The sequence below is a fragment of the Osmia bicornis genome, chromosome 9 (genome assembly GCF_907164935.1).
Source record: "Osmia bicornis bicornis chromosome 9, iOsmBic2.1, whole genome shotgun sequence".
In the NCBI taxonomy this organism is placed as follows: domain Eukaryota; kingdom Metazoa; phylum Arthropoda; class Insecta; order Hymenoptera; family Megachilidae; genus Osmia; species Osmia bicornis.
Genome location: NC_060224.1, coordinates 3,737,673 through 3,750,327, shown reverse-complemented (window position 1 = coordinate 3,750,327; position 12,655 = coordinate 3,737,673). Strand labels below are relative to the sequence as shown.

The 12,655-nt window shown below is 45.3% G+C and overlaps 1 protein-coding gene across 1 annotated transcript in view; it reads right to left on the bottom strand.

Annotated features, from left to right (window-relative positions):
- Positions 1-1,315: 1,315 nt before the first annotated feature.
- Positions 1,316-12,655, bottom strand: part of LOC114878289 (headcase protein) — a 101,697-nt gene continuing 90,357 nt past the window's right edge. Inside the window, exons 3-5 of the mRNA XM_029191908.2 lie at positions 4,056-4,244; positions 3,630-3,815; positions 1,316-3,300 (exon numbers count right to left, since the gene is read on the bottom strand). Coding sequence (XP_029047741.1) covers positions 3,127-3,300; positions 3,630-3,815; positions 4,056-4,244 — 549 coding nt within the window. The 3' untranslated portion in view covers positions 1,316-3,126. The remainder of the gene's footprint in view (positions 3,301-3,629; positions 3,816-4,055; positions 4,245-12,655) is intronic.

Here is a 12,655-nt window from a genome sequence, read left to right as displayed (position 1 = left end):
TTCTTCCCTGTGTCTGGATGTTGTATTCATGGATGAAAAGTGAGGAGAAGCTAAGAAAAATACAGTGGAAACATCGTGTGTTTTCTTTTTCTTTTCGCCACTTTCATTCTATCTGATATTTGGCACTCTGAGAAAAACGTAACGAGAGACGATTCTTTTATATCCCGGCTCTCTCTTGTCCCTGCTGGCTGCGACACGAGAAAGAAAACGACAAAGGAAACAATGAAACTAAACACGAGAAACGCGGTTTCGTCGCGTAGCATTAATCGAACGGTGATAAACGCACTCTTCAGCTCGTCGCGTTTCTTTTTCTTTTTGGCTATTCAAATTAAAGGGTTCCACGCGAACACGTGGTATACCTTTTGCGAATATTCCTCTTCTTTTGTTTTTCATCTCTCCATGTGTCTCTCGCTCTTCCTCGCACTCGAACAGCTTTTCACCATTTGTGCTCCATATCTCTCTCTCTCTCTCTCTCTCAATGGACTCGCGCTAATTCTCACTCTCTCTCAATCAATCAATATTAGTATCTCATTGATTAAACCATACACAGGGTGTTGGAAAAAAAATTGTAATCAAACTTCAAGGGTATCTTCTCGTCAAAATAAGAAATTATTATATTCATTTTTTAAATATTTTATCCGTAAAGAATTAATAAATATGAAAATCAAGCAACTTTTTCAACACCCTGCATATTGTGCTCGGTTTGTCGAATCCCTACACCGTGTACTCCCTCGAACGTTCCACAAAAAATAAAGAAAAAGAAAACAATCACACATTTTCATTCACACATTTTTAGATAAAGAGAATTTGCCGATCAGAATCGTTCGAGAGAGTCGGATCGATGCTAAAATACTACGGGACAATATACAAAATCTCCTAGATATACTTCCCGGTGTATAAATGGATTAAGTATACTCTTTTCCTTGCTTGCATTTTTTTTTCCTTTTTGTTAATTCGAAGTAACGTAAAGAAGGTACACGATCGACTATACTACCTTGGGAAAAAACGGTGGGCGGTCTGTTTGTGGGACGGCCGCTATTGATGGACAGCAACGACCAGCATCGCCAGAAAAAAACGAAGATTTTTCCTTTTTCCTTTCGCTCTTCCATTCTCCCGTCTCTCATACACGCCCCTCTAATTGCCTCACTCTCACTCTAGCAACCTCTTGAATTTCTTATTCATTCATTCTCACCTGTCTCGTTCTTAATTACGTATTTACACTGGCTACCTCGGGCGCCCGCGGCTTTCGATCGCGCTTCGAACGCTTTGGAGAGGAACACCTGTAAAAATGAAGGAGAAAAAAGAAAGAGAAAAATTAAAATTTCAACGTTTATGTAATTGGCTTTGTGATACCGTTTCCAATGTACCTAGGAGAAGGGACCGAGGGTTAAAAAGGGTTTTCTCGAAGGGTGGAAAATCGTCGGGCGCCCGGCCGATCAACGTGAAACCCATCGAATGAGTCGTAGATCCTTAAACAAAATCAACATGGCCGCCGTAAACGTATAAACTAATAAAATGTAAAAAAAACAACGTTCTCGATTATCTAAGTAACAAACGATAGTTCATAATATCTCTTCCCCCCCATTGTCCTTTCAAAAGTGGCTTTTTTTTTCATGGTCTTTTTTTCATTTTTTCACGTTTTCTTATGCATACCTACTTTGTTAATATAAAAAAGGGAAGTCTGACCTTTTTTTTTTGTTTATTTCTTATCGATTTCCGCGTCCTAACGTCATTATATATTTTATAATATACGCTCTCGTCGTTTTACCTTTTGTCTCCGCAATCCATTCTTTTCCACCCTTGAACGCAACACGATTTATGGGAACGCCAGGAACGATACATACTTTTCTTATCTCGTGTGTCTGCACACGCATAATCGTTAAATACTACGAACCGTTAAACACCGAACAGAAGAAGAAATCGTTCGATTCGATCGTGGGAAGAGCGACGGCGAGTCGACGACGCGATCGCGAGTGATTTTCTCCAATTTAAACCTAATTGTTCGAATTTCCTTACCAGCTAAAACACGACGATAAAAAAGAAAGGCGCAACACGATATATAACACGATATATTTTCAGAGTTAAATTATAATTTACAAGCACCTATCCTAATATTTCCTAAACGATTCTTTCATCTCTTTCTGACTCGCATTTGAAATTTCACTAATCGTTCGGGCCAATCGACACGAAAGAGAAAAACAAAAAAAAAAGAAAAAACAAAAAACAATCAAACGAGAACAGACTCACGTTCTTTTTGCTGAATGAGACAATTCCTATGCATGAATTTTCGCTAATATAAATGTCGAATTAACACAGAAAACGCTGTTCCGAAAATCTCGTTCTTTTTTTTTCCATTCTTACCAATAATACTGACGATAATCCTTAACCTGACTGTGGATGAATTTCAACTCCATCGAATCGATAACAGGCGTCGATATACGTCGTCGAGAGCCGTCGATTTCCAGGTGGATCGATCGAACGAAACGACGAGATTGTCATCGTCCCTCCCGTTGAATGAACGTAGATAAAAACCCTACTGTCGGACACAGTAAAAAGAAAAAGCTTAACGTTATCGCTGCTACAAAATTTCACCCGGTACCTGACATTCTTCCGGTTTTCCATCCGCTCCCAGGGTATCCTCTTCATCGATCATTCGATAGGTAAATCGATAACAAAGCAACTTAAAAATACGCTTCTCTTCGATGATTTCTAATTAATCAAGAACAAATACCATAGACATTTCGATTTCAAATTGCAAACTTAAACTTTCAAATCGAAATGCTCAATGCGATCTCTAAATAAATGAAAAAGAAAAGAAACAAAAAAAGAAAAATAAGAAATTGATTCGTTAAGAAAACGAAAAAATAAATATACCCTTTGTGCTGGGACACGAAGGAAACGCGACCAGAGCAAAGTGTCAGGTCCTCGAGGGATTTTCACGCTTTTCTTCTTCCGATTCTTCGTTTCACCGACGATGATGTTGCATTAATGATTGAAAATGATCGACGAGTGGTGTTGGAGGATCTAGAGCAAGGTCGCCCGCAGCAGAGAGATCAGTGGGTCGAAGAAGTGGGGACACGGGTCAGCCGCGGTGCTTGGACGCCGGTTAGCTAAGTTCCCTAATGGTTACGGCCACTGGCTGTAAAGCTGAAACTGCTCGCGGGTGAAGCAGATCGAGAGCGGTTTCACGAAGTGGGCGTCCACGGCCCTGCAATGGGGGCAGGCGAATACGCGGCTGTAGTCCGAGTAGAAATTCAGCCGTTGGTGTGGATAGATCAGAGGCTTCTGGCAGCTGTTGCACTGTAACAGACGGCGACGTTTTCAACGTTAGATGGGGACGCGCCCGCTTAGAAATCCTCGAATCTCCGTAGAAAGTACCCGAGTACCGGTACTCGCGTGCGCCAATGTATCGGGTATCGATGCTATTACCTGGCAACAGCTCGAGTACCGGTACTCGGGCACGATAACACCTTCGTGTTGAAAAGAAATCATTCAACGGTTGCTAATTTAGCTGTCTCGCGTGAGAGATACGAAGCGTACGAAGTACACGGACGCTAATGTGGTTACCGTTAACCAAATCTCACCGATGCGATGGAAGAGAATAAAGAGCGAGGAAATTCAAGACTCACCTTGAGTCGCTCGGTGCAACAAGGCATGGCAGCAAAGATATCGTAGCTGTACATCGTTCCAAGGACTAAGCTAGACCCGTCCCATGGCTGAGTGCAGCAACGACAACGAACAGGCTGACCACCGCTACCTTCCAGGCAACCCATGCACACCGCCGACAAGAATTGCGTCCGACCTTCGACCTTCACCTGGAACAACGATCGTTGAAACATCGGTTTAGATTTATCGTCAAGTTCACGGTCACTGGCTCCGCTTCTTGTTCTCTTTATCGTCCAACCTGCACACAACTTTGACTAATCTATACAACAACAAATAAGTACTGGCAATTTTTTTAAATAGTAATAAAATATGATCCTTTTACAAATTTTTCATAAATTTTAAACGTCAGCTTGATGTACACCTAGAGATTACTCGAAGATTGAAATTACCTCTGCGCAGGCGGGTGAATGTTGCCTCGGTGACAGGAAGAACGTGCCATCCACTAGGGGATACCTGTCGAAAACGAGCATAGGTGAACGACAGAGGACGCAGGACACTCGGGACCATTGCAGTGCCGCCAGCGTCGACAGGATGAAGCATCTTGTGTCGTCATTGCCGTGATTTCCCTCGTCTTCCATCTGTAACAGAAAGAACAATACCGAGATTAGTACAGTGATAAAGCGATAATCGTGAAAAATTCTTTTCCTCAGTTTCACTTGAATTCAAGGATCAATAGTTTAAACGCGGAATTGGCCATCAAACGAGTCGTGCGAACGACTGATAGGGCATCAGCAAACGTCACGAAAAATCCGAATGGTATAAAAGGAAGCCTTCGTAGGTGATAAAACGATAAAAGTTACGAGCTAGGTAAGTCAGAGGGTTGGTCCATCGGTGCCTGCAGGAAATATATGCTAAAGGACGCTGCGAGGAGAGGAGGTTCTCGATAGGAAAAAGAAAGCAGCAGCAGGGAGAAACGCTGGAAATGTCACGTCCTTAATGACGAAGGAAGGAGAAAGGAAAGAAAGGAGCCAAGCTATGCAGACAGGAAATGAGAAGAATAGGGGGTTGGCGCAGGATAGAGCACGCCGGATGGTGACTGAATAACGAAGAGGCGCTGTAGACAGAGGTTAAGGTCGAACTACTACAAGGTGAATGGTACAGAATCTTCGTTTTTCAATCGTCGATTACAAAGAATAAAAGGAAAATCAGTTAGAAAAAAGAACGAGAGCTTTTTGCTTTCTGCTGTTTTATTTGAAAAGCAAACCTTTGTCCGTTTCTAGATGATTCTGAAGATATTACAGAGTATCATCTGAAAGATTACAGAGTTTCCTTGGTGAATACCTTGCAGAAAGGCGACAACGAAGGACGTTGGATCTCCTACGACGTCCTTTGCCCGATCCCTTATTATATCCCAAGATCCTTATCCCCGAAAATTTGATTCCCATGATCCTCGATTACAGGCTCCTTAGAAATTCCTGCAGCGAAACCAGCCTCCCTTCGTCCTTTCGATCCACCCGATTAAAAATCTATTCGCACTCTCTCGGGTTCAATGTATTTTTGATCGCGCTCAGCCTTCGAGGTGTATCACCCTTTGCCACCGACTAGAATGACTGGCACCGTGTCAAGGCCAAGGATGAAGGATCTCCAGACGGCCATGGCAAGCTCTCGTCGAGTGGCTATGGAATATCCGTTCGAGAAAGGACGAAACGAGTAGATACAGACGTCGAAGGATGAAGAGGGAAAAGAAGAAGCTTTACGAAGAGAAAGAAAAAGGTTTCTTTGGAAGGATCCTCGTCGAGGATCGAGGAGAACCACACACGCCCATCCATCTACCCATTCATCGAAGCATGGACAGAGAGAAAGAGAAAGACGGGCCGTGTTCCAACGGGCCGAATAAATAAATTGGATTGGTCTGGCAACTTTTCCAGCCGTTCCCGTTGCAACTGGAAACCGATCGTAGGTCGATCCGTGGCAGAAGCACTTCAACTTTTTCACGGAGTTCGATTAGAGGTCCGAGGAGAAGAAGAAGCATTGTGCCCCTGCTACTTCTTTTTTTATTGCCCTCCCTTTCGAATTCGTCAGACCGACGGGGGCTCGGAAAATACTGCCTCTTCTTCCTCTCTCTCTCCGACCAGAGAGACAATTTCCTGAGATACGTAATTAATGTCCCTGGGACCGGGTTTTAATCGAGCCGCTCCTCTGCTTCTCCTATGGTTCCGGCGAAGAAAGGAAAAACTGACGGTTCCGAGCGAACGAACGATGCCCGAAATTGCGCGAAACGAGAGGGGAAAAGAGCATCGTTCTCCGGCGCGAAGTGAAACGCGACGTTTAATCACGATCCTTGTGATTTCTCGTTCGTGACAAGGTGAACGATGATGATAGATCCTGAAAGGAATAAAGAACAGCTACGGTAGAGCGGTGGTAATTCCTCGGGATGTTAAAGAACGTTTCTGTAACTGATTTTCCATCTTCAATTTCGTTTCGAGGTCAACGATCAATCAGGAAGGTCGCTGCCCTTGCGGACAATTTTCCTCGCCACGGTTAAACGGCTAAGAGCGGGGAGAAAAAAGGGTGAAGAAAAGCACGGAGGGTATAAATCGTGGCGTATCGTCGAGGAAGGTGGGAGGGGGTTGGGAAACACCAAGAGGATTACGATGCCGGCGCCGCGGATTATCGGAATTCAATAATACCGTCCGGTACAAATAAATATAAAAATCAGCCCCGCGGTGGCAGGCACGCGCGGGCTTCTCGACGACCCAAAATAATAAAGACGAGGAAACGAGCGGAAAGGAAGCCGAGGTAGGAAAAAAAAAAGGTCGACGAACTCGTAAACGGCGTTAGCTTTCGTGCTTTTCTGTAAACTTTATAACGCAGTAAAGAAGGGAGCACAGTGAACTCGATAAAGAACGATATTCACTCGGAACGTTTCCAAGGAAATCCTCGTGGAAGGTGTTCGACAAAAGCTGGACGCGACGGGAATCCAGAAACGATTCCAGCTGGAGAACCGCGCGAATCGTACGGGAACTCCGATGAATTTCACATGACAGTCGATGAGTAGAAATAAAATTGCTCTTTCCACGAAGAAAGGGAAAAGGAGGCGATGTATTATTGAAAATACCGAGTGGATGCTTTTTACGCTCCCGCGCGGAGAACGGGGGCAATGGCAATTTCGAAAAGGGAAGAAACGGAGGAAAAACGTTGGAAAGTAAAACGGTACCCACCCGGGGATTTGTCAAGACTCTCCTGCAAGGACGCTCTTATTTAGACCTTAACGGCTCCGTCGAGCGGCCATAGGTCCCGAGACGATAAAGCTCGGTTATATAGACGGGCGTAAAATTCCTTACGATCTGGCCTCGGTTCGCTTCCGTTTTCGTGCCCCTCTTCCATCGAGGACGGGGGGGCTTTATAACCGTCGCGAAGGGCACGGGCAAAATTCGGCCCTTCTTAATTTCCCGCATATAAGAATATATCTGTATATTCCGTAAATTGTCTCTCTGTTACTTTTGAAAGGAACATAATAGACAGGGGTTCGTTTGGATCAAGGATTGTAGCCAGACTTTAGGTCCTACAGGATGATTCTTTGCCCTTAATCCTGCGTAATAATGCTCCGTAGATTCTCTTCCCCTAATCCTGACGTCACGATCAATGCGAAAGTAATTTGTTACTTTCTCTGATGAAGTCTCCAGGAACTGACAACTGGAAGAACTCCACAGGTTTCCAAGTACTAATTGATGTCATTTTCATTTACTCTTTCCTATCTTCGGTATCACTTTGAAAAATCATTTTTCTATCACGATCGCGACGTCTATTCATTCCCTGCTCGCTCGGAAGACAAAGGCTACAAGGATACCATCCACGGCGAAGAAGTTCGCAACAGCTCGTTCCCCAAGTCCCATCAAACTTTCGGGCAACAGTCGATAACTGCCGGGAGACAGGGATATAAAGAGACAAAAAGTGAGTCGCAAAACGTCTCCTCGCCAGCAGGCGAGAGATCGCGAAGAATCTTTGTTAAGAGGTTGTCCACTTTCAGCGAGAAAAATCTCTCGAAACTACGCTCGCTGTTTCGCCTAAAAACTTCATTTCACCCAGTCGGCCAATTTAGCAGCGACTACCGGGGGTGACACCTCGACGTCCTCGTAAATACAGGAACGAACGAGTGGGTGGGTCGTTGCGCGAGTACTTAACGCGAATACCAAAGAGTCTCTGGCCGAAGAAGACAGGAAGAAGCACGCTGGGTGTTGTGTTAGCTGGATTTACGAGCTACCAGGACAAAGGATGCGCGCGAAGGATCGCTGGCGCGTGTCCCGTCGAACGGAAAAAGGAACGGAACTCCTGCTTTTCTTCCCTTTCTTATCGCCTCTGTGTCGAAAAGTTTCTTCTTCGTTTTATCCGAGGGGAAAGAATCTCCTCGTCCGTTTTGTATCGCTCTCCCGACGCGAGTGACCCACTGGTCCTGTTCGATGGAAAGCAGAAAAAAGCCTCTTTTACCCTGTCGTCGTGCTCGTTCGAGCGCGAAAATAATCGATGCTGATCCTCGAAGGATCCGAGGCACGTCCCTCGTTTCGAGGAAACTTGATGGTGTTCGTTCACGATCGACTTGAGACCGTGGCGCGCGATTATTGGAAGCGGACTGTCCCGGTCTGAAGCTTTGGAACGACTCTATTTTCAATTCCGACTTGAAATACTTTTGTCCATAGTAATAACTATTAAGGGGGCGGAGATCACACTGTCATCGATACCGAGAGGATTTCTTCCAATTCAATTTCCACGATATTAATTAATATTGTATTATCCGGAGAACCCTCGTGGAACGTTTAGCCCCTCGATTTCGACTCGAACGCAGACAATAAGATGGTTCCTCGTCAAATTTCGACCCTCGACTCTTTGCTTCACCCCCAAGGGAATCCTGGCGACTGCCTTTCTCCTTCCTGATGCAAGTGACCCACTGTCGTTCAAAGGCAAAGACGAATTCGAACAAAGAAACCCTCTTTACGGTGCTCCTCCTCGCGTGAAAATAATCGATGGCGTTTCCACGAGGAAGCTTTCCTCTCTGTCTCTCATCTTCCAGAGTAGAGTTTCCTCTGTGTCCTCTCCCCTTTCGAATCAGGGAGATGCCGATGTGTGTGTATGGGGAAACAGAAGGGGACGCGGACAGATATCGGACGAACGGAACACAGCCGACGGGACTTCTTCTCCGAGTGAAATTGCGGCCCCTAATATTATTGACAACTGATACACGCGAAAGGGAGACAGGAAGCGTTCCTGTTGCCGGTCGAATTTTATCGGGCACCAGGGTGCCGGGGGGGAAAAACTATTTTCCTCGCGCGATAACGCAACGCATCCATTCTGGCTGAAGGAATTTTAAACGGGGAGAGAAACGGGGGCTCTTTGTTGTTCGATGAAATTCAATTCCGACGAGGTGGCACTTGATGGACGTCAGTGTTTCGCATAATAGGGAAGCTCGGAGAGGAGGAGACTCTGGAATTCCCTCTCGAATTTCGGGGATCAGATCCGAAGACGGCAAATATACTTCTTCCCTAAAGAATTTAGATGAGATATCCAGTCTGGTTAAATTTATATGAAAACTCAGTCGCAGATAAGAAAGTTTGATAAAAGAAGAAATTCGGGATAGCGTGCAACTACCCATCATCGTCCGTGTTCGGAAACGCTGGCTTTATCGCCCACCCTTTCCGACCAACTCACCCCTTGCACGCGTTAATTATGCATCGCTAGGGGAGATCCGATCCGTTCTCGAATTTTCTCGAATCATGCGCTCCCGACTCGTTTGCTCGCGTAGCTCCGAAAACCCATGGTTGACGTTGAAGAACACTTTCCATGAATTTTCCACGCGAAGAAGAGGCGTCTCTAAAATATGATAGTATAACAGGAAAATTTATTTCCTTTAATCATCTCATTATATCCTGAAACGTTTGTGTGTTTTGCGGAAAATTTCATTTCCAAATCCGTCGACTAAATCATCGGTGTCTAGTACCATCAGCGAAATTAATTGCGAGCGTTTCCGACACGTGAACGCCGAATAAAGGGAATGTATTTTTCATGCACGCGAAAGGGTGGCCTCTCGTCCGTGTATCGTGCAATCGCGAAACATGCAGGGAAGAGAAACAGGAATGGTCTGACAACGATCTCGTCGCAAACCCTTCACGATTCGCGACGGATAACCGGCGAGCGACGCCATTGAAATACGCTCCCCTATAAATATACACGGTAACGAAAACAACCCTTCTAAATTTTTCATTACAAATAAAAAAGAACGACCAAAATTTGCAACGAACAAATTAGCAGAAATACAGGACTGTATTTATTCGCGATAACACCTAGAAATGATGTTATTTTTTTTACGCTCAGCCGCACGGAAAAATTCTACTAACGAGCAGGAAAGGGAGTCGCTCTCCCTCATTAACAATTACACCAACGATTTATTCGAATTTGTATATACTAGCATCGCGAAATATTTCGTAGTCGACCGAGTGAGAGCCGGCCAGACAAGCGGCAGTCGATCAAAATTGTGGGGGTAAAAGCAGGGCTTCTTTCGATTTTATTATCTCGATTGCCGGCTCACTGGTCCGCGTTAACGGGCGAAGAGGGTTGCTTTCGTTTGACGACAAAAGAGTCCTCCCGCATTCAAAGCGGCTCTTTCTCCCCGCGCATTAATTGGAGAGTCGAAATTAATCCGCCGTTTGAGCCGACGAATCGCGTTCCTCCCCTAATGGAGAACGAGAAAAAAAAACACGAGAAACCATCTACAAAAAAAAAATTACTATCGACAATTTTACATAGGGTGTTGAGAAAAAAAGTTGAAGCCAATTTACATTCTCGCAAATAAATCAAAGTACCACGGCGAACAAAAAAAAAAATGCACAAAACAATTCAGGCATGGAAATTGATGATCCCTGCACTATTGGAACGCAGATGTTTCGCAGGGGTTATCGAGATCGATCCATCAAACGATGAAAATCATTTGTCGCGGAAAGGAGAGGGAAACGCGTAGCGATAAATTGCAACAAAAACGCGACGGCCACTTGGAGCTGGCAAAACGTTTCATCCAATCGCTCCCGACAGCCTTGATTGATATACACGGTCAGACAGCCAGAGAAATTAAAAACCGGCGTGGCTTTTCACGAGCACCGGATTTTTATCCCTTTTCTCCCTCTTAGAGCAATGGAATACCGATCGTAAATTTTTTATTCAGACGAGTCAAGACACCCGATTGAAGATTATCGATAATATCGCAATAATATTTTTAATAACGCGTAATTAGATTTACAATTCAGTCCCATGAAATTACCGCAATAGCGTCGAATCAAAATTCACCAAAGTGTAACCACAGGATCCCTAAATCCACGCGGGAAGCGGCATTACCAAATTCATCAGGACAGCGAGTATACCTCGGCACAGAGAGTTCCGTGTCGTCCCGCTGAGTGGATAGGTACAAGCGAAGGAAGAGCCAAGGGTTCGGCCTTCTCGTGTGCTAATAAATCAGCCACGCGTCGCCGAAGAGGTTAAGGATAGTCTCTTCTGGCGGAGCATAGTCGGGGAGACGTCTGCGAAAGGTCGAATATACGGAATGCCAGGGGGTCGGGGGTTGCGCGCCGCCTCCGGCTCGGAAAACACTCGCAGGCTTATCCTGCGCCGTTACCGAAGGGTTGCTCGCGGAAAGTAGGCCCCCTCGTGGAATTTATCGCGCCACGTCGTCGGCCAAGTTATATGTGCAACTCCTCGCGACGGGGAGTCCGCCTTCGTTCGAGGATCTAGCACCCTCGTGTCCGTCGCCACCCTTATATCCTCTGCGAGCCGCTTTTCGGGGTCCAAGGCGACCGTCGTGATTCCTCGGCATCTTGAAATGTCTAGAACGCCTCCAGTGCGTTCATTTCGGAAGGAAACTCGAGATCCTGATCGGTTTAGGCTTCTAAGCTTTATTAGTTCGACTTAGAAGGATTCCACCTTGAAGAATAAATATTTAAGTGTCGTCTAAGGCGCAGAGTCAGGTAGGACACGAAGAAGGACTTGGAAGGCAATTGCTTGGGTTGGACAGGAGTTGCGCGCTTCCACACGAGGAGCAATCGTCCTAATTGCCGGTCGGACCTGGTTGAATGCGGAGTTAATCATTTCCGACATGCACGCGCTTGCTCCAGCTATTCGCCACGCTGAGGACCGACGGAAATTTCCAGGAGAAATTCTGCTAGCTTGCAGGAGTAATTTCTGTGACTGTCTCTCTCTGCGTCTTTACTCGGAAAATGCTAAGAATTTTCTAATTTAATTTCCTCCAACACGCGCACCTCGCACTTTAATTACCGTATCAGATTTTTCCCAAGTCTTTAATTCGATTCCCTTGTGACAATCAAAAATTGAGGGAATAATTGCGAGGACAGTTCGCGTGGCACGCGATCCAAGGAAGAAATTTCGAAATAAACGTGAGCGAATCGCGTGCCTCTCGATAATGCAAGAAGGCGTGGAAACGCTGTTTAAACCCTCGCCTCGACCCCACACTGCCGTCTAATTACCCGTTTAAGATAAGATTTTCATCAAACCTTTAGCGGACAGCGTGATTAACGGCGCGCTTAAACGACCCGTTTGTCGCGCGGATGGAATTGCCCTCACAGTTTCAGGGGGTCAGGAATTTGCTTCGAAAATTCTTAGACCAACTGTTGTTACCATCACCGGACAAATAATTATTATCGAAGAGAACTGTGCAACAGTGTATCTATAATGCATTTTATTCGTGTTTCACGCTGCAACCTCGAAGAAATTTAATTTAACAAGAAGATTAGAGTTTAATTCACGATGAAATTTCGCTCCGAAGATTAATTACGCGTACAAGAATCCGGAGGCTTTCGGAAAGGGGATCGACTAGAATCTAAGAAGGAAAAACTCATCCCTCGCGTGTTCTCAGCTCGAATCCCTCGGTCAGGAGAACGGCAATAAATCCAAATTCAAGATTATTAATAATGCACGCCGACGAATTGTCCGTGGCCCGGTTTCCTCGCGTAAACCAGTTATTGCTCTCCGCCCGTTTATTTCCTACGGGATC